Here is a 27642-nt window from a genome sequence, read left to right as displayed (position 1 = left end):
TAATCAACAACCAAACAACTCCGAAAAATGTAATAATAGATCAAAAGTATCGGTAAAGGACGCGAACGGAAACTAATTTGAAACCCAGTAGTTGGAATGTCAGAACTCAGTTGGAACCTGCGAAAGCCACACTACTTGCTCAGGAACTGCTGAAAATGACGGTGGAGATGGCAGTCCTTCAGCTTGTGAAATGACGACGAGATGACAGATCGTGGAGTGGGTTTTGTAGTTCTTGATTAGCAGAAATTATGGGTCATAAGATGGATTAGTATCTGCGTGTTTAGGATAAATATAACTTGATCAATACCTATGCGCCCACAAACGACAAGCTCGATGCTATGAAAGATGAGCTCTATGAGTATCTTGACAAGACTTACGGAGAGTGCCCAAAACATGACGTAGAATTGAGCATGCAGACAAATGACATGAAGAGCCTCCAATCAATCATCAACAACAAAGTCTAAAATCGAGAAATTTCGCTATCTGTAGCACCCATTTTTCACGGAGAATATTCTGAAGCAAACCACCCGAATGACGAAATAAACAAATAAACAAACAAATAAACAAATAAACAAATAAACGAATAAACAAATAAACAAATAAACAAATAAACAAATAAACAAATAAACAAATAAACAAATAAACAAATAAACAAATAAACAAAAAAACAAATAAACAAATAAACAAATAAACAAACAAATAAACAAATAAACAAATAAACGAATAAACAAATAAACAAATAAACAAATAAACAAATAAACAAATAAACAAATAAACAAATAAACAAATAAACAATCTCAACCTCAATGTTAATGAGATAAATTTTTAAATTTTTGGATAGATTGCAAGGGAGGAGCTATTTTAATCATGTCCATCCATTGATTGCATTGGTTTTGAATTTTGAGTTCATTTCGACGACCAACAGTTTATCGCACATCTATTTCATCCATTTCAGTTGCCGAAAATGCATTATAGAGCGCAATTGTTCTCATATTTTTTTTTCAGCGGTAAAAGAAACCACGTCAATTGCTGAGTAATAAAACAAAAATTTCAAACCCTTATCGCAATCATTGATAAGAACAAGCTGGCGGAGCGGTCAAATTGCCCCAAAAACCTAGCAATTCCACAATTAAATCAAAGCAAAACGCTGACTTTAGCTCTTTGTCTAACTGAACACAGTAAATCATCCAATAGGTTCACAAACACGAGAAAAACCAAAACTTCACCAACCACCGAAAGCACTCTTCCACCGACAGCTAGCAAACAAAGCGAGCAAAATCGATGCGAGAAAAAACAAATATTTCGACTTTGTCGCTAGAGTACACAAAAAAGAAGATAAATTGCCTAGTTTCCAAGATGGAATTTGATTTAAATTTATGATTTTCCCTGCTCGGTGCGAACGAGAAAAAACTTTTCTATTCCCCCTCCGGAGAATCGGAGGAAGCGCGTTGAAAAACAAAACCTGCCCGCTCCTTCCATTTGCTGAAAAAAGTCGGAAAAAAGGACACCGACCGAGCGAATTACTTCTAATAAATGGAATATATTTGTTCAATTTCGAAATTGAACTTTGTCGGAATGCTGACTATAGTTTTTTCTTTTATTGCTGGCTATAACTTGCGAAACAGGTAAGAGTCCACCGTCTAATGTGATAAAAGCACGCCGTCGAGTCACACGCTATTTACGCCTTTGAAGGTGGATTTATTTCGTCTCAAATGTCATCTTGATTGTAGAAGGATAATAATTTTCTCACCCGCTAAACCTCCCATGGAGCAGGATTTGAGCCTTCCGAGAATAAAATGTCGTATGGTGAAATTAGTTTTGTCGATTCGAAAAAAGATAAGGAAACTCATAAGATAACGCGAAAACGTAAGTGTATATATATAATTATATCGTTATATGGAAGTAATAATAATGAGTACTGCGTAAAGTAGTCCACACTTACCACCGCGGTTCTCGCTATCCGCTGGCTTAACTTGAATAGCACGGTTCATCTGAAAGTAATGGAAAAGACAAAAAAGAGAAGATATTTTAGCTGACTGGATTTCAGGAAAAACCACCGAAATGCTCTAAACGAGGCGATAATTCCCGGCGCGGTAGAGCCAAAGAGTGGAAAATAATGGCTGACGATGTTATCGCATGGAAACAATAAAATTGTAAAAGCATAATTTTTCACCCACTTCACGGTAGTAGTCGTAAGCTTTCATCGCGAACAGAATGGCCTGGACGATTATGCGGTTGTCAGGGAGATGGGGGATCCAAGCAGTAAGGATTTAATGTTTTCGGTCTTTTAATTTATTTTCAATTCCAGGACTCAATAGGAGACCTCAAAAGCGACACTAGCGTCGGCTGTGCAAGACGGGAGGAATTAAATTTGCCTCTGATGATGCCGCTGTCGGGTTGGCGAAAAATAAGAGCCTTTTCATTCCACGCGAAAACGCCACGAATCCTTGCACACACACACGTACACTGAATGATTGAGACAGCGAACGAACGGGTACGGTCCGGGTATGGTAAGAAGCTCTTCGCATCTTCGAAGCGAAAGTAATTTTCATTTTAATCCTCCTCCGCGTCGTTCTCAAAGCCACAACAATGTTTTCGTTCCATTATGTCACAGTTTCGGTGTGTAATTTCCCATCGCGCCAGGACTCAGGTCGTTGGTAAGAATCGAAGCTTGAGTTTAAGCCGTTCCCGCTTCCTGATTCACACCACGGAAAGCAGGGAAATTGCTGCTCGCCGGCAATGTTTTATGTCTTCACCGTCGCGGGTAGGCGCATGGTTCTGATAAATTTTAATAGTTATTTTATCATTTTATATCCGAGCTCGGGGGACTTTCGTCGCGATTCGTTATGGCTCGGGTAATGAATGAGTCAAGTACCTACACAGAAATGATTTCCATTTCTTCATTAGTATCGACGTAACGAATGCCGAATAGGAAAAGTGCAAAAAATACAGGGGTGCGGGTGAAAATGTATTCTTTGTTTTATGAGCCGTCGCTTGTTAAGTCGTAAAAGATTGCTCAATCCTATCGTCACAAGTATCAGGGAAATTATAGACCAATGAAAAATGGAAATTTTATGCAAATGATTGCCACACGCCACTCTATTTCAATTGCGAATGAAAAGTTTCACTTCTTCATACTGGCGAACGAAGTTGGAGAAGTAAACGAGTCCTATGTAGGCTTCGGGTAGGCAGTTTCAATTAATAAATCTGTTGGCAGAAGATAACTCATACATTTTCACTAGATGCGCTAACCCCAAATTTTGAATCAAACAAACTATAAACTTATTAAAAATTGAATGACCATTACTTATTCGAATTCTATAGAATATAAGGTAGATGATTCTTTATTCATCCCGCTTGCATTTGAGTAAAAATTGTTACTTGCCTAATCTACGAAAACAATTCTACTAAATAAGCTTCCCTGGAGATGTAGAACTCTAATGTTGGAACATGTTTGAAAATAAAAATTATGAATTTTATTGGCGACGGAATGTCAAAAAAACCCAAAATCCCTGCCATAACTTGAATATGTTCTGCTCCCAAGCCAGTTCGTTGGGAAAACTAGATAAAAATGTTCATTTTCTTTTCCGTTTTTTTCAGATCCTACCTTTCTGCTTTGGTAACAGATTTCGACGGTTCATGTATTTTGAAACTATATGGCATCACAATATTTTTTTTAATTCAAAAAGTCCTTGATACTAACAGTTTTTAAATTAGTTTTTAGCGGTTTCCGTTTGTTTTGACACTACATGCTGCTGTTTCATGCTATTTTTAGACATATTTCGACGAACAATTTTTTTTGGGTTTCAAAGTTTCATGTACTTGATTTTTTCGAATATTATGAAATCAATATTCAAAAACTAGACCCCCTTAATGATGTTCGATTGAGCTAAAAAATTGCATAGATTCCTTTTTAGATGTAATAAGCATTTTATGTAAGACTTTATGCGAAAATTTAAGATGACAATTTTCATTGATATCTTCCCTATTGAACACTCTCCATATAAGCTTTGGTTTTAAAGTGTGAAGCTCCGTTTCAATGTATTTCAAAAATTACTTCACCAGAAGTTTCCTGAGACTCAAAGCTTTTGCCATTTTCTTTGTTCTGCTCTCCGATTTTGTGTTGAACAGTGTTATTATTTAATTTACTACTTATAGTGTAAGATAGAAATCAGTTTACTAGCCAGTGCAAAAAAATGTTACCAATGTCGGTTTTTGTTTCAATACCCAAACTCTCGATCATTCCGGTGTTAAAAGAGGATAAAACGCATTGTTTGATTCTGCGCATAACCACTATTGCGATTTCTTCGCCGAATCTAACAATTCTATCAAATCGATTAATGGCAAAATTGGGGTTACTCTTCATTTAATATTTTGTTTTGAAAAGGTTTCGGTTATAACGGCTAAATGCACATTATGAACTTCCATGATGTTGAAAAACTTGTTTTGGCACATTTTTATTTAGTGTGAAAGCCATTCCATTTTAATAAATGACTATTTAAAACCATTATTAAACTTTAAATTAATTGTAATTTTGAAAGCAAATTACTTTCTTGTTGTTAGTGATGGCCGGGTTTCAATTTTTTCGAACCCGAATCCGAAAATTGCAGAACCCGAACCCAAGAATGAAAATTTCGCAAAACTCGAGCCCGAACCCAATAAATTCAAACCGCGAACTCGACCCGAACCAGAAAATTTATAATTTATGAAACTCGATCTGAACCGGACCTGTTAATAAGGAGAATCAGCCAAAGATCCCGAAGATTTTTAATTTTAGACACCCGAGCTGGATCAAAGACTCAACCAAAAGAATCATCTAAGGCTCATCCAAATGAATTATAGAACCACTCGAACCTGAAGTCGTCCAGGCGTCCAGCTATATCTGCCTATGACAAAACAAATTACTGGCCAGTGGAATTGGCATTTATATTTACTATTATTCGACGTTGAGTTTGTTTTGTTCTGAGAAACTTATAAATCGTCTATATCTTAACCGGAAAGTGAGATAAATCGGAAACAAGAGGAATAATGATGACAGATTCAAACAATCTTACCAGTCGTAATCAACCAAAATTTCTATTTTTATTAAAAAACTATTAACTATTGGAGTAGTTGCGTATAATTTACTAGCTAATACCTGCCGCGCCTTGCTGCGACTTTCAATGAAATAGTAGTAAAACACAATTTGTTCTGAAGCGCCCTCCATCGGGCAGATAATACGCTTGAAAACAAATGCCTACTACCTATAAATTTTTACGGCAATCGGTCAAGCCATTTGGGAGTCCATAAGTCTCATACATAGATAGATACATAGATTACATATATTTAATTAAGCTATGTCAATTGGCAATTCGTATTCGATAGTTTACATGACGTCGCTCACGTTACTGCTTGGTACGGTCAAACTTGTGTCGAAGGGTGTCAATCAAGATTCTCTTACGCCTTCTTGATGTCACATAATTAGCTAGTACGGTATGCGCGCCAGTAGGAGTGCTTCGACAACTCTAATGGAGTTCTCAGAACGACTCCAAACTTTTACAAATCCGCTCATGGCTTGAACAGAACACACAATATTTTTCGATCAATTCCTGAAAATAGGTTAAATTCATGTATTTTCATGAAGGAATGCGGATCATGCAACGGCTCAGCCCAGGTACAATCTGACAGAAAGTGCTTGTTTCATATATGTACCACTGATTTGATAGTGGCGGTAGTATACCATTACCATATGAGAGCCATTATTGATAGATTATATCTACTTCCCGTAGATTACTAGTCGCTTGAACCAATATTTTTCGACAAATTTACTTTGACTTGGTTTATTGATGACCATCATGAAAAATAAAACGGGTAGATTTTAGATGCGAAACACGTATTGTTAAATGAATTTCTTATGAGTACGCGTTTAAAAAATAAAATAATTCGGGCAGTTTGCGACCAGCGATGCTTGTTTGCCACCAGCGGGCCCCAGCTTGATGGACGAATTAAATGCCCAATCAACAAAATCGGGTGACTCAGGTCACCGTTCCACTGCCGAAGCCACTGAAGGGTGGCGCTTTTTGGGTTCGAAGAAAGTGTGGCGCTCTGACTGGACGGAGTACGACACACGTAATCAGCGTAGAATTCAACAGCAAAAGATGAATGATAGGGCGATGGCACGAAGAAACGCTAATAAAAAGCACTTGCATCGGGTAATAAATGATCGCAATAAAAACAGACACCAACGTAGCCGTAATACTAATGAGACAAATAAACTTCAGATATCCAGAAGCAGTTATTATAACTATAACCTCAATGACAACAACAATAGCAACAACAATAGCAATAATAATCGTAACAACAATCGCAACAACAATAGCAGCAATAATCGCAACAACAACAACAATACGCAATGCGGTCGTCCAACAGCTGGCAATTCTCTTCCCCGGGATAAGGATCTACTTGCGGCGGCAAGGGTGCAATTCTCTAGGCCTCCGTTTGAAAATCAGCGTGGTATCAGGTTTCAACGTGGTGAAACACTGAATCCATACCCGGTTGTACATCAATTTAACTCAACTTTCGCACCAGATAGGTTTGTAACCCCCGTCCTGACGAATTCCTTTTCTCAGCGCTGTTCAGCTTGTTCCTGTGAGCATTCGTGTTTTCGTCCAACCTAACGCACTCTTCAGAGGCAGACCATGACGAACCGGTTACGGATGAAAACGGATCAATAGTTTTGCATGATATTTCTAAGTATGACAAATTGCCATTAACTTTATCAGAAACGCTTTCAGAAATTTTGATATATTGTCAAAATTTTAATCGTATGCAGAGCGCATCTAAAATGAGCAAAATCTATAGTAATGTATTGAGCTCCTCTTATTCTGTTATTTTAGGCACTGAAAAAAGTTGGAACGAGAGCATAAAAAGTGAGGAAATTTTTGGTAGTGGCTTTAACGTATTCAGAGACGACCGAAATCTTTTAGAATCTCAAAAGAAGTCTGGTGGAGGAGTTCTTATAGGCGTTTCGGCTCAATTTAATTCTGAAATTCTTCCCACAGTGAAGTTTAAAGAATTTGAACATGTGTGGGTTAAAGCGAACATTTCAGGTGAAATACATGTTTTTGCCTCTGTATATTTCCCACCAGAGCATGCTAATATATCATCGTATGAAGCCTTTTTCAAAATTGCTGAACAAATTTTATTTGAACTTCCGGTCGAGGTCAAAGTTCACATTTACGGAGACTTTAACCAGCGCAATGCCGATTTTATTCCGGATTCTGAAAATGAAAATATTCTAATCCCAGTCGTAGGAGAAAACGAAACATTGAATTTCATCTTTGACAAAACTGCTAGCATAGGATTAAATCAAATAAATCATGTAAAAAATCAACAGAATTGCTATCTTGACCTTTTATTTACAAACACTCAGGATGATTTCTGTGTATCTGAATCTTTGGCTCCTTTGTGGAAAAATGAAGCTTTTCATACTGCTATTGAATTTTCTTTGTTCATCCATAAAAATCAAGAACCCAACGTCTATGACTTTGAGGAAGTCTTTGAATACCATAAAGCTAATTATGACAATATCAGACGGAAAGTAGGTAATGTCGACTGGCAAAATACTCTTAGGAATGAAGCGAATATTGAAACCGCCCTGGACGTATTTTACAAAATAATTTTCGAAATTATTCATGAAGAGGTGCCCATTAAGAAGAAAAGACGACACGGTAGCTCGAAGCATCCTATTTGGTACAATAGGCAAATTAAAAATCTGAAAAATAGGAAACAAAAAGCGCACAAGCTATACAAGAAAAATCAAAATAACGAGCACTTAGAACAATATCTCGACATTTGCGATAAACTAAATATTGCCATAGATTCTGCACTTGCGGATTACAACTCCAAAACTGAACAGCAGATTAAATCCAGTCCAAAGAATTTTTTTAACTACGTCAAAACTAAATTAAAATCAGACAATTTCCCATCAACAATGCACTTGGATGACAACGTACATAATAGCCCGAAAGAAATCTGCAACCTATTTGCAACATTCTTCCAAGAAATATATACAACTTTTTCTGAACAAGACCGCGATCGCGATTATTTTGCTTTTCTTCCAGATTTTCCTATGGATATTGGTGTCAGTCATGTCATAGTGGAGGACATTTTCAATGCACTAAACCATTTGGATTCATCAAAAGGTGCTGGCCCTGATGGAATTCCACCATTATTTATGAAAAACCTAGCAACCGAGCTTACAACTCCATTGTTCTGGCTCTTTAATATGTCTTTACAATCTGGAGAGTTTCCCAAAACATGGAAGAGTTCTTTCTTAGTACCTATATATAAATCTGGGAAAAAATCTGACGTTCGCAATTATCGTGGAATAGCCATAATCTCCAGCATTCCGAAACTTTTTGAATCAATCATTAACGAAAAAATATTTCTTCAAATAAAAAACAGAATTACTAACCTCCAACATGGCTTCTTCAAAGGTCGCTCGACCTCAACAAATTTACTAGAATTTATTAACTATTCACTGATTGCAATGGACAATGGAAACTACGTGGAAGCACTTTTCATTTAGGACCTCTATTGTTTATTTTATATGTGAACGATATTTCCTTCCTTCTCAAAAAACTGAAAGTACTAATCTATGCCGATGACATGAAACTTTACTTGGAGATAAGAAATGCCGAGGATATTGATACATTCCAAAACGAAATTCTAGTTTTCCACACGTGGTGTCAAAAAAGCCTCCTACAGCTAAACGTGAAAAAATGCAATTCAATCACTTTTAGTCGAAAACGACAAACATCGAATGTTGTGATTACCTTAGGAAGACAGACTGTAGCAAAATGTGAAAGAATTAGGGATTTAGGCGTTATATTAGATTCCAAGTTAAATTTTATTGATCATTATAACACAATTATTCACAAAGCTAACAACATGCTCAGTTTTATAAAACGCTTTTGTTATCATTTTGTAGATCCGTATACAATCAAAACATTATATATTGCTTATGTTAGGTCGATATTGGAATATTGCAGCATCGTTTGGTGCCCTTTTTCAAGCACACATGAAGAACGAATAGAATCTGTACAAAAACAATTCATATTATTTGCCCTTCGTAAACTAGGTTGGATAGCATTTTCTCTGCCATCTTATAAAGCACGCTGCATGCTTATCAATATACAAACATTGAAGGAACGTCGTGAATTTGCAATGCTTTCGTTAATTAATAATATCGTCTCGCATCGTATTGATTCAGCCGAAATTTTATCCAAATTGAACTTTTATGCACCTTCTCGGCAGCTACGAAACCGAAGCATATTCTCAATAACTCCATATCGCACAAATTATGCAAAATATGGCCCTATAAATCGAATGATGGCTGTTTATAACCGCTATTGCGAATCAATTGATTTTACAATGTCCAAACTAAAACTTACACAATATTTTATACATAAAAGAAATTCTAACGCATAAGAAAACGATTCTGTAAAAGCTGAAATTGTTTTATTTATAATAAAATTACGTATATATATATTTTAGTAAATAAGAAAAATGTAAACATTACTGTAACTATACCAGTCTACATCGATTGACGAAATAAATAAATAAAGAAGAAATTTGATTCATGAATAAAAAATACAATATTTGAACATCAGAAAATATGACAAATTTTAGCAAAGAAAATATGACAAATTTTCATCCATTCGTATCACGAAATAAAGTTAAATACTACAAAAAGAGACTGAGTGTTGTATATAGACGTAAGCATCGTCAAGAAATGGTAGGGTGTGATCTGTTCAAAACCTGAACCCGACCCGAATCCGAAAATTCCAAACTCGAAAAACCTGAACCCGACCCGAAACCGATAGTTTAAAATTTTCAAAACCCGGACCCGACCCGAACCCGAGAAATCCAAATTTGAAAACCCGGAATCTGACCCGAACCCAAGAAGTTTAAATTTACAATACCCGAACCCGACCCGAAACCTGTGGTAAAAAGAAAGTTTCATGCCCCTACTGCAAATATTTTAGAACTGTTCAACAGAAACAAGAAGTTTTTTTTCTTTATAACACTTTATTTAACCAAACTAGTTAATTCTGTTTGGCAATAACAAAAATTTAGAATTTTTGCAAGCGTATTGTTTCTATTAGGGTTGTGGTACCGGTCATACCAGTATCAAAAACACCGGCGAATTTCGACCCATTTTTGGTACCGAAATACCTTTATATTAGTCAGTATAAACAGTATCAAATTAAAACAAGTGGCGAAGTTGTTAATATTTGTCTCAGATTATTTAATCCACACTGGACACTCAGAAGTTTCTGTAGATTGCCCACTAGACCTCTCCACATTTTGAAAAAGTTTTGAAATATACATGGGTTAGCTCAAATTTTTGTTCTAGGTGTGACTTTAAGAACTTTTGCCAAAAATGGCTTAATTTCGACATGATTTAGAGGTGTCTTCAATCAAAAATAGTGTTTTTGCAATGTTTCCATAGGAAGATCACTTGAACTCTGATTTAATAGGACCTGCATGCCCACATATCATCAAAGGTTGTTCCTTAGACATATCTTAACATTATTTAACAGGTGAACATAGCTCTAATCGCAATAGAAAATTTGTTAACTGGATTTTTTATATAGAAGAGACTACCAAAACCAAGAAAAAATACTACTAATTTTCCTTGGTTTTGATATACTTTTCTATATGAAAATCCAGTTAACAAATTTTATATTGCGATTAAAGATATGTTCACCTGTTAGAACATGTTAAGATATGTCTAAGGAACAACCTTTGATGATATGTGGGCATGTAGGGCTTATTAAATCAGAGTTCAAGTGATCTTCCTATGGAAATATTGCAAAAACACGATTTTTGATTGGAGACACCTCTAAATCATGTCCAAATTCAGCCATTTTTGGCAAAAGTTCTTAAATTCACACCTAGAACAATAATTTGAGCTGACCCATGTATATTTCAAAACTGTTTCAAAATGTGGAGAGGTGTACTGCCCACTCAGAAGCGACATGCAGTTTGTATGGGATACAGACTGGCATAAGCGTAAATTTGAAAGAATAACGTATTCACGTACGGTAAAGGTAATGATTGCTGCGTCTTCGAGAAACTTTGATAATTTGAGTAGAGAGAGAATTGTTTGTTCAGTTACGTGTGCTATAAGACTTTCTGTATATGCCTTTGTAGAGCGTGGTTGATAACTCTCAGGTTACAAACTGGAAACTAACTTTACTTCAAAGTTTTACTCAAACCCCTTCAATATATAGGGGCCCATTGCAAATTATATCAGCAATGCGGTAGTATATGTTTAACGATTACGTATAACTTACGTCGTATTGAAAGGAATTCAAAGTATTTACAACGAATGGAAAACATGAGTTTTTGGGAATGTGAGCAAGGTTCTGATTGGTTTCCATTATTCGCTGTGTGCCGACATAACTAGTTGTGGCGGCACGCCTGGTTTCGGTTTGCTGTTTAATAATCTTTATTTATAGAACTAGTACATAACTATCTATAGGGTATCCGCACGAATCGCTTCGAAAGTTGAGAGAAATAGGGTAACATCTAGCTTTCAATTCGAATAAAATAAAGCCGCTAAATGGTAAATGAATTGAAAAGCGTGCTAAACCGCCGTATCGAAGAAGGTTCCGCTTAAGAAATAAATCTTCTGGTAAAATGTGAGATTCGGATCCAAATCCACATTAACATGCCTTGCTGATCAGAATACTTGCCAAGCATACAAAATTTGATGACCAAATCATGATTTTGAACCTTCAAATCTTCTAAGCCATCTATGAGGTATGCTATTCTAGAAAGAGCACATTATTATTACATTGGTGATCTTTTCGATCTATATTAATTCCACGCTCAACAATCCTTCTCCTAGGTACAAGGACTGTCGTTACACAGGTCGGAAAACAGTGCTTTTTAAACGACAATAAATAGCTACACACCTAGAAAAAATAAAGTAGATTTACGTCTCCTGACCCTGACATATTCGAGCATCAAAAATGACTTAATTTTACGTTTGATTTTAATTTTACATGACGTTTAATTTCGTAAATCATGTAATTTTACTCCACATACAGCGTTTGTTCTGAATGGTAGGAAGTGTAATTTTATGTTATTGCGCATGTAAAGTAAATCTTTCATGTAAAATTAAACGGAACACGGTAATGTTCCGTCATGTCGTAAATTACGGTTTGTTGAATTATGTCATGTTTACAATTACGTCAACGATAAAATTCAGATTTTTTTTGGTGTTTAATAGGAGTTGGGTTTTCCACCCAATTCTACCGTATGGTCGTTGATAGGACATGAATCATCGTCATATTTTACCACCGATACCTGCTGTTGAAAAACTCTAGGTAAACCAGAGGCTATCAAGTTTTGTGGCCGGATCGAACGTAGGTTGAAGCTGGACTGTGTTGTTGTTAATTTGTCGGATTGATAAATATTCTCTGAGATACCTTATAGCACACATAAATGTTAAGCTGATGACCCTTAAGCTGACGCATCCTACCGTGCCGTGTCGGTTACAATTTTCAAGAAAGAAACAAACATAATCCAAAGTCGATAAAATTTAATCATAAAGCTAACAATATCGAAACTCTACGGTACACTAACCAGCTTTATTTCTTGCTTGGAAGCAGCCCCTGCTCTAATCTTTCAATAATCGTATAAGCGCGCTCCCTATTTGATTCGATCTCCAATCTCGCAATGCACCGTTGATTTCTATTAATTAGCAAATGCACCCTTTCATTCGGATTGGCAGCAACTCTTCAAATCACTTCAGACACTCACTCACTCGCTCCCTGCCACTTCAATTGGATAGATCAGCAACCCGTTAATCAACGCAAACACAGATGGATGGAAGCTTGAACTAAGATCAGAATAAATATTTTAATTATGACAATCACAGCGGAAACAGAAGCATTCCGGCCCGCGTGGCGGCTTGCTGGAAGGACAACACCTTACACTGCAGGGGCACCGCCAACCGAAGCGCTGCTGATGATCGATGCGCCGACCGCCGATCGTCGCACGTGCATCGGCTACCAGCAAGTGGCAGGAAAAACTATGTTGTTTTCAATGTTCGTGAAGCGCAAAGAAAATAGATCCGTTAGGTACACAATTCAGGAAGCACCAGCAGTCGCTACTCGTTCCAGCCCCATGTCGATTCCCGAGCTGGTTCTCCTGTTCCAACTGACAGTGCGATGTGTTTATGTTGGAATGATAATTATTATTATCGTAAACAATTGCGTTGACGTTTATAAATGTGTGTAGCCGATGGGTGATGCTGCTGCCTCGATGTGGTGTTTTCACGTTCACTTCTGGGACGCATGTTTTCACCCTAGTCGCTCGGGATTCCGAAGTATGCTAGACATGTAGCGGCGCCCGGTCAGGAATGTAGAGCTAGAACAGTCATCACATCACTCAACGAGCGAACAAACTACGTGGCTTGGCTGGCTGCCAGGGCACTGCTAGTGCTAGTTCCACTATGTCCAATCTATTGGCACCGAGTCGGCTACATACGCGCATATGTACAAGGATATTATCAGAAGGGCGCGAATTTTATGCTCGTCAGCGATGTTCACCACTTACCGACAATGGCAGCAGCATCAATCTCCAAGTGTGTACATTTAGGAACACTAAACAGAAACATCCATCATAAGCGTGGGTCTTGTTTAAGGATTTAATCTAGTATGTAAATTTTCTCCTTTTATATTATACAGAAGTGTTTGCAGTTCAGGAAAATTCCAATTCGACAATTACAGTCCATCAGATGCGTACCGTAACAGTTATAGTAATTCCCCGGCTTTCGATCCTCCATTCAACTTGTCGCACGTATTTGCCGGAGTTATTAGAACATGAGCCAGAGACGGCAATCACGTGGATCCTGGGTCGACCGTTTATGTGTGCGGTTCATGTTTTTATCTGTACCGCCTTTGGCTCTGTTTATTTGTTGTGTACATTATGCTTCCCTCATGCTTACTGCATGCATATATGCACTTGAAAGTTTTCAAGCTGCATTCATTTACACACATTTTTTCTTCCGCAAGGGGTGAAGAGCAGCCGAAGGCGAAGCGAAATAAGGAAGGAGCATAAACAGCGATATAAACATATCCTGGCGCGCGCTGCACTTGATATCTTCTCTCGTCACTCAAGGCGCTGCATGCCTTAGCTACACATGTAGGAACTTCTATGCTAAACCGGCGGGATGTGAGCATATGGTGAAATCTGTATATGTGTGTCTGTTTGAAGGAGAGAAAAAATAAACAGAACACGTCGCCACCGAGTCAGGCTTCTGGCGCTGTACATTTTACAAGTGCATCATCTACATGAATAATTTTATAATTTTTGATTTTATCATTCGCATTCTGTGTCGGCATTATTCCCACCTCGGTTGTGCCTCCTTCCTCGCAACGTTAGTGGGTGAGCCGATCCGACATCCTTCTGTTGGTTCATGTCCTCTGGCGTGTCATCCGTGCTCTGCTGCAAACGGTACTGTCCCGACATACCGTGCACCGTGCAATGCAAAGCTCTTTCTGCGAGCCAATGCAGCGGCGGCGGTGCTTTTGTGCCAGTGAGAGAGTGCATATGTTTTAAAACGATTCAACGGAAGGAAGTTGCAAATTTTGCTTTGTGCGCTTTCAGGCTAGCCTCGCGCTACTGGGCTCATTGTGTTCGAGTTAATATATCCTTCCGGTATGTAATGTATGGTGCACTTCAACAAAAGTGGGATGATAACGTGATTGTGTGACATGCGGACAAAGTGCAAATAGTGTTGCATACTCGTTTCATGACAGGATATAATACCAGTGGCGTGGATCACTAATAATAGAAGCAATGGGTTCAGAGTAGAAATAAGAATTCAGTATACACTATACATAATTTATAATCCCGCATCAGAATTAGACAAGAATCCAGAATATAAATCCACAATTAGAATTTAGAAACAAAAACAGATTCAAAAATTAAAAAAAAACAAAGTTTCAAGAATATTTCGATATCAGAATAAATGATCAAAATCACATCTACAATCCATGCGTTCGCACTAGTACTCAGGTCAAACAGTCTAACACTAGCACCTGGCAGAGCTTATCCTCATCAACAGCTCCCACTTCGTTCAACACTCAACAGGCAGCCGTCAATTAGCCAGCCCCGTCAGCAGCCGAAGCTCCCGCATTTTCCAAACCAGCGAAAACCGACTTGTCATTCAAAGCCATCAGAAAGCTGGAAAAGTGTCACTTAAAAGTGCATAATTGACGACAACTGCTGCCACTGGTGCTACTGCAAACAATGCCGACCGACAACGACGACCAACTCTTGACTGAATCAACAGCTAGATCCTTAATGACAACATTCCACTTGCAGGCGCTGTTGCTGAATGCGGAGAAAACTTTTCCTTCCGCAATTGTTTTTTGTGTGTATTTTCAATCCTTGGTGCTTGTTGGGAAACTTTAATCCCTATTTCCGGGTTGTTTTCCACCAGCTTTTCTCCTTCTTCTCGGACACTACTCATCTTAAAGGCAATCAAAAAAACAATGTAACCGTTTCACGGGCTCTTTTCCCTTGCTGGAAAGTTCTTTAGTCCTGCACTTTTTAGCGAGATTTTTATCGTTATCCCTTTCTTTTTAATGGTTTCATCCTCCGAGTACTCCTATCCCAGTGCGAAAGTTCACAATCAAACTTCGAATGCCTGGCTGCCAAAAACGGCGCTCGCTTGGAATGCTCATTAAATGCTTCCCACGAATACCCCGCGTCCTCCAGCGGCGGCAGCAAGATCCAAGGGTCAATCGGAGACAGAGATCGGTAGAAAATCAACACGCTTAAGCGCACTGCACTGTGAACTGCATCCGGCAGCGAACGAGTACAATCAGCAGCGTTCGCTACGAGTAAGGATAAGACCAAAGAAAAATAACCATCCTCGTAATTCCTGATGTACCCCGGAGTTGGCGTAAAAAATGGAGAGCCCCCTCACCACTCTTTCAAGCGGATAATGAAAATACAAAGGAGTCCAGGAAATGAATGAGCGAACGAAAATTTCCTAACAGAGGCAATCAGCAGCAGGGTAAAATACTACTACAAAAGGAGTTTTGTTCGTTTGATGGGTGGGGGAGTAGCGGAGGCGGGAATCAATGAAGGGCACGGCAAGGAATCGGTGTCCGATGGCACAAAAGGGTTGACCGAAGCCAGCGATGGAGAAACGGTTGGGAATAATTTAAATTGTGTTAGGGTCAAAGAGACAGGGGTTGGTTGGTACGTTGGGACGGAAAAACGAAGAAGAAATCATTGATAGCGCTGGAAGAAAAATGTTTTAATTAAAGTCGAAGGGTTTTGTGTTGCTTCCTTCGGCTGAGCAGAAAGCTCTTTGTTATTGGAGTAGAATGCTGCAGGCGTTCGGAACGATCTCGCGGCTCCCTTCAACACGGCCAAGATGAAGGGATGGCTAGTAGCAGCGAATGAGCAAGGTATTGTGACCGACGAGTTCCGGAAAGTACACGGAGAATTAACTGGCAGGCGCGCGTTGATGGGTTGAATGGAATGTTTGGAATAGTTCGCACAGTTGGGTAGGGAGTGGATGGAAAAACCGTTCGATCAATGTTTCCAAGGTCTATTTTGGTTATGGAATTATAGCTAGGGAAAATTCATTGTTCGATTTGCTACAGACATGATTAAATAATGAAATACTATCAATTGTGTTGTGTTTAATCGATTGAAATAAATTCAATGGAGATCATTATTAAAGTGCAGGTATCTTTTTTTTGGTTTAGAGCGAAAACGGATCCATAGCACCTCATAATTAAAAGAATCATTATAAAATAAACCCAGTCTAATATTAATTGAAGTAAGAATTTAAAAAAATTAAAATCGCTCACCTTTGCTGCTTATAGAACATATTTTCACAAAAAGATAGCAGACAATCAAACAGAAGACATTGTGAGTAGACAGAAAATGTCAAACATATTTCCAATAACACGTAAAACGATCGTTTGAAGCAATCCCAGAGTAAGATAAAAATAAATTGTCCAAACGCGGGAGAGAGAGTCTGTCCACAGTAAAAAAATCATTCATGTTTGATTCATTTGTCAAACATACCAGCATTATGTAGTGACAGCATCGGCCTCAATGGCTTTGATTGTTACAATTTCACATGCACACTATCATAATCATTCTATTTTACTCCGCTGAATAAACGAATTTCACTAGAAAATTTGAGTTTATTTTTTAGATATTCACTAGCGTCACGAAATAATATGTTCTAAAATTAAAATGATTGTAAACCTCACGTGATCATGATCTGATTAACAACTATGCTGAAGACACGCCCTTTGTGCTTCGTAATCGAAATTGAACAAGTTAAAAATGCACAACTTAATATTTTTACTAGTGCCACGTAATGACAGAGTATCGAACTGAACAGACCACCATCATTATGGTATTTTCATTTTAAACAACTTCGTTGAAGACGCTAACATTCAAGGTGGCCGCCAAGTTAAAAAAAATCCAGAATTCCGATGTACAGAAAAGCCACACCGTGCACAATGGTTTTTTCACCAAAACCGTGCGAAAAATTATTTACGTGAAAACGGTAAAGTGTACAGCAATGGATAAGATGTTTTATGAAGATCCAAGAAGATCCAAGATCTTCATTTTGATGTTAGAGTGATTAATTTGCCTTGAAGTGAGATATTCGCCTTAATTTTTTTCAAAGCTCGAAAAATAGGATGATGTCTTCAGAAATGTTAAAGAACTTGTTTTTGTGAACATCTTTACTTAAAAAAATTTAAAATGTCTATTTATAGTACACTTGAAGTTATTGACCGTTGTTTGTGAATGATCCCTTAAAAACGTTTTTTCAACATAACTTCTTTAATATCGTAGATAAAGCTTCAGCATGTTCCAGAAAGTTGTTCGCCCTGTCAAGATAGATACCTTTCCACAAAATAATCATCGGTCTGTCTCTTGGGTATTTTTTAGCAAAATCAGCGAAAGTTTGAAAAGCAATAACTTTTGAACAGGCAAAAACGGGCAGCCAACTATAGTTGCAATTAGAAATGCTGAGTTAACTTATCTCTCTTTGTCTCCAGTAGAGTTACATGATTTGGCAAAAATAAAACTATAATTTTTCTAAAAATATCCGATATCTTTGAAAATACTCGAGATATGAAAATATATGCGTAAAAAAATTGTGTATTTTAACGATTAAAATAACTTCGTAGAATATATGTAACCCACAGGAATAATAATTGAAAAGATATTCTTAAAAAATATTTTTGGGGTCATTCAAATATAACGAGCTATAATTTTTTAAGCGTTACAAGAAGAGTCTTCATGTATTCAGAAAAAAATATTCATGAATTCAATCTTCATAGCTTTTCCAAGGACGTTATCTCATTTCTTTCAGCAGAAAAACAAATTTGTTTAAAAATCTCACTTATAGAAGGATTAATCCCGAGCATAATGACAGACCCTGCAATTTTTGATAAGTAGTCCGAAAAAACTATTGACGTTAACTCAGCCGTTTCTACGCTAACATCCATTCACCATTTAATTTTTTTTTATTTTTCGAAAATTGCAAAATAATTTGGAAAATACACAAAACAAGCCGTTGTTGTAATATAGAAAGTTGCCCATTTTGATAATTCAAACCTTTTTACGGAACATACCAATCTTGTCAGAATGATGTTTAAAAATAATAGTAATGAATTGGCTTTAAAGGGATAATCTACAAACAACCAGCAATAATTTTAAAGATATTAAAGATGAAGACTTTGTGCCTTCAGCAAAGTTGTTGGCAAAAGCTTGCTCTACAACTTTGCTAAAGACATAATTTTAATATATACACTTGCAAGAAAAAAAAAGTTAGATATGTTTACCAACATATCTAACTTTTAGGGATATTAATCATCAAAATAACAATCATATGGAAGGGCTTGTAATGTTCACAAATTCCTCCAAAGACATTGTTGACCCTAAACAGCTTGCTATCCACACGACCTTCGTTTTATAATCGACTTCGCTGAAAACGCCAGTTTTCTAGGCCGTTAAGATCAACTGATAATCCAAGTTCAAAAGTCATTATTTCATATGAATGTACACTAGACCTCTCCACATTTTGAAAAAGTTTCAAAATTGGCATTGGTCTGCTCAAAATCTTGTTCTAGTTATGAATTTTGATGTTACTGCCAAAAATTGCTCAAATCGGACATGGTTAGGAGGTGTCTCCAAGCAAAAAACGTATTTTGGCTGTGAATTCATAGTAAGTTTACTTCACTTTAAAGTACTTACTATACTTCAATTTAAATCATCGTATATCAAAACAAATCAATAGAAATTGTTCCTTGAACATTTCTCCACAGGTTTTATCAGATCAGCATAGTGGTTTTCGCAACAATAACACTATTTAGAAGCTTTGTAACAGAAAATTATTCAGAAAAACTATGAAAAAATGCGACAAATTGGCATGTAATTCCCATGAAAACAAATATATCAGAAAACTGAATTGCTGAAAAGATTCATAAATGTATTATATACATTTCGTCCATACATCATATGTACTTATGATCAACGATTTTCTTAGTTTTTGCATATTTAGTAGCTCAATCTCCTGAAATAGTTGCTATCTCGCGTTGGGGTAAATCGACCACGATTTGCACTATTCATCTAAACTTACATCAAATAGATTAGGACTCGACCACTATGATCGGTGGTTTTTTTTTTTTTTTTATTCATTTCGTTTATTTGATAGGCACAAATGCGTTAGCTTGGCGGTGCCAAATGCTTTTGTTTTTACATTTTGGATATCTTAAAACTAGGAGGTTACAATATTGAAATATTTTTTTACAAAGGAAAAGAAAGTTTACAGCTATCTTAAGACTAGAAATAAGATTCAATATACAAAAGAGGGCCAAAAGATTTTTTAATGAAAAAATTTAAAACAAGGGATTCACTTTGATATACAAGAGGGGGAGTAATAGTATTTTACGAAATATTTTACGGTAATATAGTTTAGTACACAAAAGGGGGAACAAATATTTATGAGAAATTTCACAGAAATCTTAAAACTAGGGATTCAATTCTATTTACAAGATGGAGGACAAGAGTTTCAATAGAGAGTAAAAATTATAGCTATCTTAAAACTAGGAATACAGAATACTAATTTGAATTTTTTAACTAAAACTTATGCTTGGTCAAGATATTCAAAGGGTGGCTTATTTCCGCATCAGTGTAGCAGCAGTTGTATCAAGGACAGGGGAGAGACAGGGAAAGAAGAGCAAAACTTGCAACTTTCGCTCGAAGGGGGGGGGAGGGGATCAGCGTATCAAATTTGCGCCTCAGTATAGTAAGTCGTCGAGTACCGGATTGGCGGATGGTATTCTTCGGACCCGCGGGGAATCTTTCAAAAGTCATCGGACCTCGAGTCGCTCTCGCTTCAGTTTCCTTCTATGCAGGCGTAGTGGTAAGGGCGATGGCGGTTACATAGTGGCACTCTGGAGCTGATCGGTTCCACAAGGCAGGAGGAAACTCTAAAAACGAGAAATAAAAGAGAGGGGCTAAATTGGGATATTTATCGTTTTTATGAAGGTATAAATAAGGGACATATAGGGGAAATCACGAGTTGCCAGCATATCTCGGACTGGTACATTGGGTGGTCTACCTCGGGCCCGAAGGGATTCCTTTAACTGAGACCTGGCGTCACAATACCCGGCGCATACCCAGACAATGTGTTCGATGTCGTGATAGCCCTCGTCACAAGCGCACAGACTACTCTCCGCAAGCCCAATACGCCGCAAATGCGCATCCATGGTGTAGTGATTGGACATAAGTCGGGACATTACGCGAATAAAATCCCGACCCACATCCATCCCCCCGAACCAAGGCTTCGTTGATACCTTTGGGATAATCGAATGTAGCCATCGTCCAAGTTCCCCGTTGCTCCACGAGGTTTGCCAACTGTTGAGCGTCCTCTGACGACAAATACTAAAAAATTCGTTGAAGCAGATTGGTCTTTCGTATATGTCACCATTTAATGCGCCCGCCTTTGCTAATGAGTCGGCCTTTTCATTGCCCGGGATAGAACAATGAGAGGGAACCCAAACAAAGGTAATCTGATAAGATTTTTCAGATAACGTACACAAGGACTCCTGTATCATCCCCAGAAAATACGGGAGTTGCTTTTTTGGCTTCACCGCACGAAGAGCCTCGATAGAGCTGAGGCTGTCCGAAACGATAAAGTACTGATCTGTGGGCAGAGTGTCGATGATCCCAAGGGTGTACTGAATTGCAGCTAACTCTGCGACGTAAACTGAAGCGGGATCATTGAGCTTGAATGAAGCGGTGATAGTATTGTTGAAGATACCGAAGCCAGTGGACCCATCGAGATTTGATCCGTCAGTGTAAAACAATTTGTCGCAGTCGACTTCTCGGAATTTATTATAAAATATATTGGGGATCACCTGCGGGCGTATATGGTTCGGGATTCCACGAATCTCTTCCTTCATGGATGTGTCGAAGAATACAGTAGAATCAGAAGTATCTAGGAAACGGACACGGTTGGGATTGTACGAAGAAGGATTGATGCTCTGTGCCATGTAGTCGAAGTACAAGGACATAAAACGGGTTTGAGAATTAAGCTCGACGAGCCTCTCGAAGTTTTCAATTACCAACGGGTTCAGAATGTCGCATCGGATGAGCAATCGATATGAGAGTTCCCAAAATCGATTTTTTAGCGGAAGAACGCCCGCCAGCACTTCGAGACTCATCGTATTCATGCAACCCAAGGCAATGCGCAAGCAACGATACTGGATTCTCTCCAGTTTGATGAAGTGTATGTTCGCAGCGGAGCGGAAACAGAAACACCCGTACTCCATCACCGACAATATCGTTGTTTGGTACAACCTGATCAGGTCTCCTGGGTGAGCACCCCACCATGTTCCAGTTATTGTTCGGAGAAAATTGATCCTTTGTTGGCATTTCTGTTTCAGATACCTAATGTGACATCCCCAGGTACCTTTAGAGTCGAACCAGACCCCGAGATATTTAAATGTGAAAACCTGGTTGATCGTTGCACCCATTAATAAAAGCTGGAGTTGCGCCGGCTCACGCTTCCTAGAAAAAACAACCAACTCAGTTTTCTCCGTGGAGAACTCAATACCCAGCTGAAGAGCCCAAGCAGACAAATTGTCCAAGGTATTTTGTAATGGTCCTTGCAAGTCGGCAGCTTTGGGCCCTGTAACAGAGACCACTCCGTCGTCTGCAAGTTGCCTTAGCGTGCATGAATTGGCAAGACAATCGTCAATGTCATTCACGTAGAAATTGTAGAGCAGGGGACTTAGACATGAGCCCTGGGGAAGACCCATGTAGCTAAATCGCGATGTTGTTAAATCGCCATGCGAAAAGTGCATGTGCTTTTCAGACAACAGGTTTAGCAAAAAGTTATTTAAAATTAGCGAAAGACCATGCTGGTGCAGCTTCTCTGACAGAATGTTGATAGAAACTGAGTCAAAAGCCCCCTTAATATCCAAGAAGACTGATGCCATCTGCTCTTTGTTAGCATAGGCCATTTGGATTTCTGTAGAAAGCAACGCAAGGCAATCGTTCGTCCCTTTGCCTTTGCGGAAGCCAAATTGTGTATCTGACAGTAAGCCATTTGCTTCAACCCAATTGTCGAGGCGAAACAAGATCATTTTCTCGAACAACTTCCGAATACAGGACAGCATTGCAATCGGCCGATACGAGTTGTGGTCGGAGGCTGGTTTTCCTGGTTTTTGGATGGCGATGACCTTCACTTGCCTCCATTCATAAGGGACAATGTTACCCTCAAGAAACTTGTTAAATAAATTCAACAAGCGCCTTTTTGCAGTGTCAGGCAGATTCTTCAGCAAGTTGAATTTAATTCTGTCTAACCCTGGGGCGTTATTGTTGCACGATAAGAGAGCAAGTGAGAACTCCACCATCGAAAACGATGTTTCGTTCGCGGTATCGTGAGGAGACGCGGCGCGGCACGTTTTCTGTACCGGGACAGAGTCCGGACAGATCTTCTTGGCGAAAGCGAATATCCAACGGTTTGAATATTCTACGTTCTCGTTGGTACTATTACGGTTACGCATACGTCGAGCCGTACCCCAAAGAGTGCTCATCGCTGTTTCTCTCGTTAACCCGTCGACGAACCGGCGCCAATAACTGCGTTTTTTGGCTTTCATTAGACTCTTCATTCGCCTTTCTAACGACGCGTACTGTTGATAGCTAGCGGGTAACCCGTCTTCCCGGAAGGCCTTATATGCAGTGGACTTTTCCGCGTACAACTCTGAGCACTCTTTATCCCACCACAGGGTGGGAGACCGTCCATGGGTATTCGCGCTGGGTACTGGTTTAGTCTGAGCTTGATTCGCACTGTCGAGAATCAAGCCAGCCAAAAACCTGTACTCTTCCTCCGGAGGAAGTTCTTGAGTGGATTCGATTTTAACGGATATCGCGGTCGCGTAACTCTTCCAATCAATGTTCCGTGTGAGGTCATATGAGACATTGATTGTTTCCGATGGTCTTGAACCGTTAGCAATTGAAATCACGATAGGCAAATGATCGCTACCGTGGGGATCAGGGATCACCTTCCACATGCAATCTAACTGTAGCGATGTCGAGCAAAGCGACAAATCCAACGCGCTTGCGCGTGCTGGTGGTGTAGGAATCCGCGTCATTTCTCCCGTGTTTAAGATGGTCATGTTGAAATTATCGCAAAGATCTTGGATTAATGTTGATCTATTATCATCATGAAGACAGCCCCATACCGTACCGTGCGAGTTAAAGTCTCCCAGAACTAGCCGCGGTGCCGGTAAGGATTCCGTGATATTACAAAGCGTTCGGTGCCCTACCGAGGCTCTAGGAGGAATGTAGATGGAAGCAACGCAAAGGTCTTTACCTTTGATTAAAACTTGACAAGCGACAATTTCAATGCCTGGTGTTGAAGGGAGGTTAATTCGGTTGAAAGAATAGCACTTTTTGATCCCCAAAAGTACTCCTCCATAGGGGTTTTCTCGATCCAGACGAATTATATTAAAGTCGTGGAAGTTGAGATTTATATCGGAAGTTAACCAAGTTTCACATAATGCGAAAGCATCACATTTTAAACTATTTAGTAAAAATTTGAAGGAATCGATTTTCGGGAGGATACTTCTGCTGTTCCACTGTAGAACAGTGATCGAATCGGTGACCTCGTTCGATGACTTAGCCATCGAAGGATACGATCGCTGCAAGGAGGGGCCATTTAGTAGTCAACTGCTTCAAAAATGTTTGCACTATAGGGAGAAAACGTATCAGAAGGCTTTTAAGAGGATCAGTAACATTGAAAGCTGTGAAAATTAAGTCCACTATGTCAGAAAATTTCATTAGTCCGCTACTGGACTGAGTATCTGTTTGAAAAAAGGGGACACTTGGGGTTTTGGATGTCCCTGGAAGTGGTGGGTACTCCTTGTTAGAATTAATATTTCCAAGTCCTGGAGCAAATTGCTTCGACTTTTGTGCATCACTTCCGTTGGATTTATTGGTTGTAGATGGCGCACTCTGAGTGGACGACACCTTGGCACCCTTACGAGGCAATGTAGGGGAGGCTGGATTTCTCCTCTTCCTGGATTCCCCTGGGTTAACCAAAGATGTTCCCTCTCGTGGGTCGTCAGATTCTTGCTCAACGTTAGCCAAACCAGCATAGGGATTTTCGGACAGGACAGATGGCGAAGCATTCTTTAGCATTTCTGCATAAGAACGCCTTGAGCGTTCCTTAAGGGAGCGCTTAATTTTATCCCCGCGCTGCTTGTACGCAGGACATGATTTAAGAGCATGTGAAGGGCCCCCGCAGCAAATACACTTTTCAGTTTCTTTGTCGCAAGAGTCATCCTCATGCTCTCCTTCGCATTTGCCGCATCGTTTCTTATTTCCACAATATGTGGCTGTGTGGCCCAACTGCTTGCAATTGCTGCAGTTCATGACCCGCGGTACGAACAGGCGAACTGGTAGGCGAACCTTGTCAAGGAGGATGTAGTTGGGAAGAGAGGACCCGGCGAATGTCACCCGAATCGAGCCTGATAGAGAGTAGGTAGTCTTACCTCCCTCGGTGTTTGCGGTATACAATTGTTTGCATTCTAAGATCTTAATCTGTTCAAGAGAGGGGTCCTTAAAGCAGCCAACCCCGTGCTCCAACAGTTCTTCGCATTTCAGGCCCGGTTCGGACACTACCCCATCGATTTCACAGGCCACACAAGGCACGTATGCTTTAAATTCCCGCGTAAAGCGCTCACAGCAAGCAATCGCGTTTGCCTGGCCGAGATCACTCACTAGAACACGTATCTTGTTTGCCCGAACACGTGTTATCTGAGTCACGGCCGGGTAATTAGCAGTCAGATCTCGAGAAAGTTTTAATATATTAACCGGTTTCTCTCCGGTCCGAAAATATACCACCCATGGCCCAGAGGAACCTTCTGGGTACTGCTTTATACGGGGAGCAATGCGAGTATTAGGGGGATCAGGGACTTCCATGATTACATCAGATGGTATTTCGCCCTCGGCCATTTAAGCACGAGGGCAGAGCGTTATATAAACGGGAATGTGTCTTATTATTTGATTACAAGGTAGAGTAAAAGTAGGGAAAAGGAAAGAAAGGAAACGAGGAAAAAAAATAAAGCAAAACTTATCTGTAAACAACGTCGATTGTTCCGCACCAGCGAAAACAATGTACTGGATTTACTGCCGGCACCAGCAGAATGGTAGCTAACGAACGAACAAAGGATGACCTTGAATCACTGAATTTACACACCGAACACCACTGTGAAATATAACGATCCGTTCCGTTCAAAGGTTGGGAGACGTATGCCATGATCGGTGGTTGTATCATGTTTATCTCAATAACTATTCGGTTCCAGTAGTAGCGTTCATGACTACTAATTGCGAAGTCGTGAGTTCAAATCTCATCGATTTTTTTTTAAATTATTTTTTGTAGTTGTATAAACTACAAGAGGACTAAAAATAATGCTTTTTCATTTCTTTACGGCATTACACTGGACTTAAAAATAAAGCAAAAGTCATTAATTTTGTAGCTAATGAAGCCGATAAATGCGATTGAAATGAAAATGTAAATCATAGCAGTCACACTCAAAACGTATGACAATTTTGAAAATGGATGAATCGAACCAATACGTGTGGGCAGTTGGTACCTGTCGGAAAATGTTTCCAAGGGGTCAGTTACCTACAATAAAAAACGTCCTCCTAGTTTTCTTCAATTATCACCGTTTATTAAAAAAAAGTGTTATCGAGTCGAGTGTGAAAACAGCAGAGGAAATAGAAGAAATATGGATAAAAATGGGTTATGAAACACAGAGAAATTGGCTAATAAGGAAAAAAATTAAGGATCTATTCGGAATATGGCGTAAGTTATTAAAAAACAAGACAAAAAATGGTACAGGATATGAACTTACCCGATTGCATTGGAATCAGAAGCTCGGTAGAGTGTTTGATGTGTCTAAAAGAACAAACCCAAATACAATGCTGAGTTCAAGCAGCGGTCAAAAAACATTGGAACGAAAACGTAATTAGTAATATATTTCATTGAATGAAGATATATCATATTATTACTGTTCGTAGGAAGTTGTACTTCAATTGCTCAACCCATTGAGCAAGACGACAGCAGCGCAGAGGATTCGACAGACACTGATTTTTGTTGCCAGCCACCCATGAAAAAGAAGTGCTTTCCTTGGAGTTCCACGGTTTACTAGGCAGGACGATGGTCACCAATAACGCTGCAGCAGCGATTTTGACGGCTAGTGTGGCTGAAATAGGCCTTAAGAGCAAGGAGATCTCCTCTAGTGCGTCTACTTTGCGCCGCCATCGAGAAAAAGTATGGTTCTTACTGAGCTGTCGTGATCTCTAAATCTGTTCACTTTAGAACTAATTAGAGAGACCACAGCAGTATGCTAAAGAAGTTGAATATTGATTTTAGTTTTATGTAGTTTCGAGTCCAACATCAGGCGAAAAATAGAAAGGAATTTGTACACCAGGACGCTATTGTCTTGAACATAGACACTAAGCTGATGGCAAGAGGACCGGCCCAAAAAGCAGAAGAAAGGTTGGCAATAACGGTGACAGGAAACGGCAACGAGCAGCTTCTCGGAATTCCCGCAATTCCCAGTGGGTCTGGAAAACATACTGCTGAAGGCGCAGTAAAAAGCCTCGAGGAGTTTGGAGTGGCTGCAAAGATAAAAGCGATTGGCTACGACACAACCGCAGCAAATTCAGGAGTTCATAATGGAGCTGTTAATTTAGTAGAACAGGAGATCGGAAGAAAGTTGCTTCATTTCCCCTGCCGGCATCATATATTTGAACTTGTTTTGGAGGCTGTCTTTAGAGAAGCTTTTCATGAAAAACCGCACGGTCCAGAAATCGAAATTTTCAGGAGGTTTCAAAAACACTGCACAACATCACACCCAGCGCATTTAGGCCATTATTAAATACCAAGAATGTCGTAAAGTTGAAAGCTCGAATTATTCAGACAGCGGAACAATATCTTCGAACGTTAGTAGTTCGCGCAGATTATAAAGAACTCCTTGAATTAGCCTTGATGGCCATTGGGATTAAGGAATT

At 39.1% G+C, this 27642-nt stretch overlaps 1 protein-coding gene across 7 annotated transcripts in view; it reads right to left on the bottom strand.

Moving 5' to 3' along the window:
* Window positions 1-27642, bottom strand: part of LOC131694044 (CUGBP Elav-like family member 4) — a 467189-nt gene that overhangs the window by 371597 nt on the left and 67950 nt on the right. For all 7 annotated transcript variants that reach the window (XM_058982390.1, XM_058982393.1, XM_058982391.1 and 4 more), the window contains exon 3: window positions 1943-1991. In XM_058982390.1, coding sequence (XP_058838373.1) covers window positions 1943-1991 — 49 coding nt within the window. The remainder of the gene's footprint in view (window positions 1-1942; window positions 1992-27642) is intronic.

The sequence above is a fragment of the Topomyia yanbarensis genome, chromosome 3 (genome assembly GCF_030247195.1).
Source record: "Topomyia yanbarensis strain Yona2022 chromosome 3, ASM3024719v1, whole genome shotgun sequence".
Taxonomy (NCBI): Eukaryota; Metazoa; Arthropoda; class Insecta; order Diptera; family Culicidae; genus Topomyia; species Topomyia yanbarensis.
Note: the sequence above shows the minus strand (reverse complement) of the source record. Positions and strands in the feature narration are given on the sequence as shown.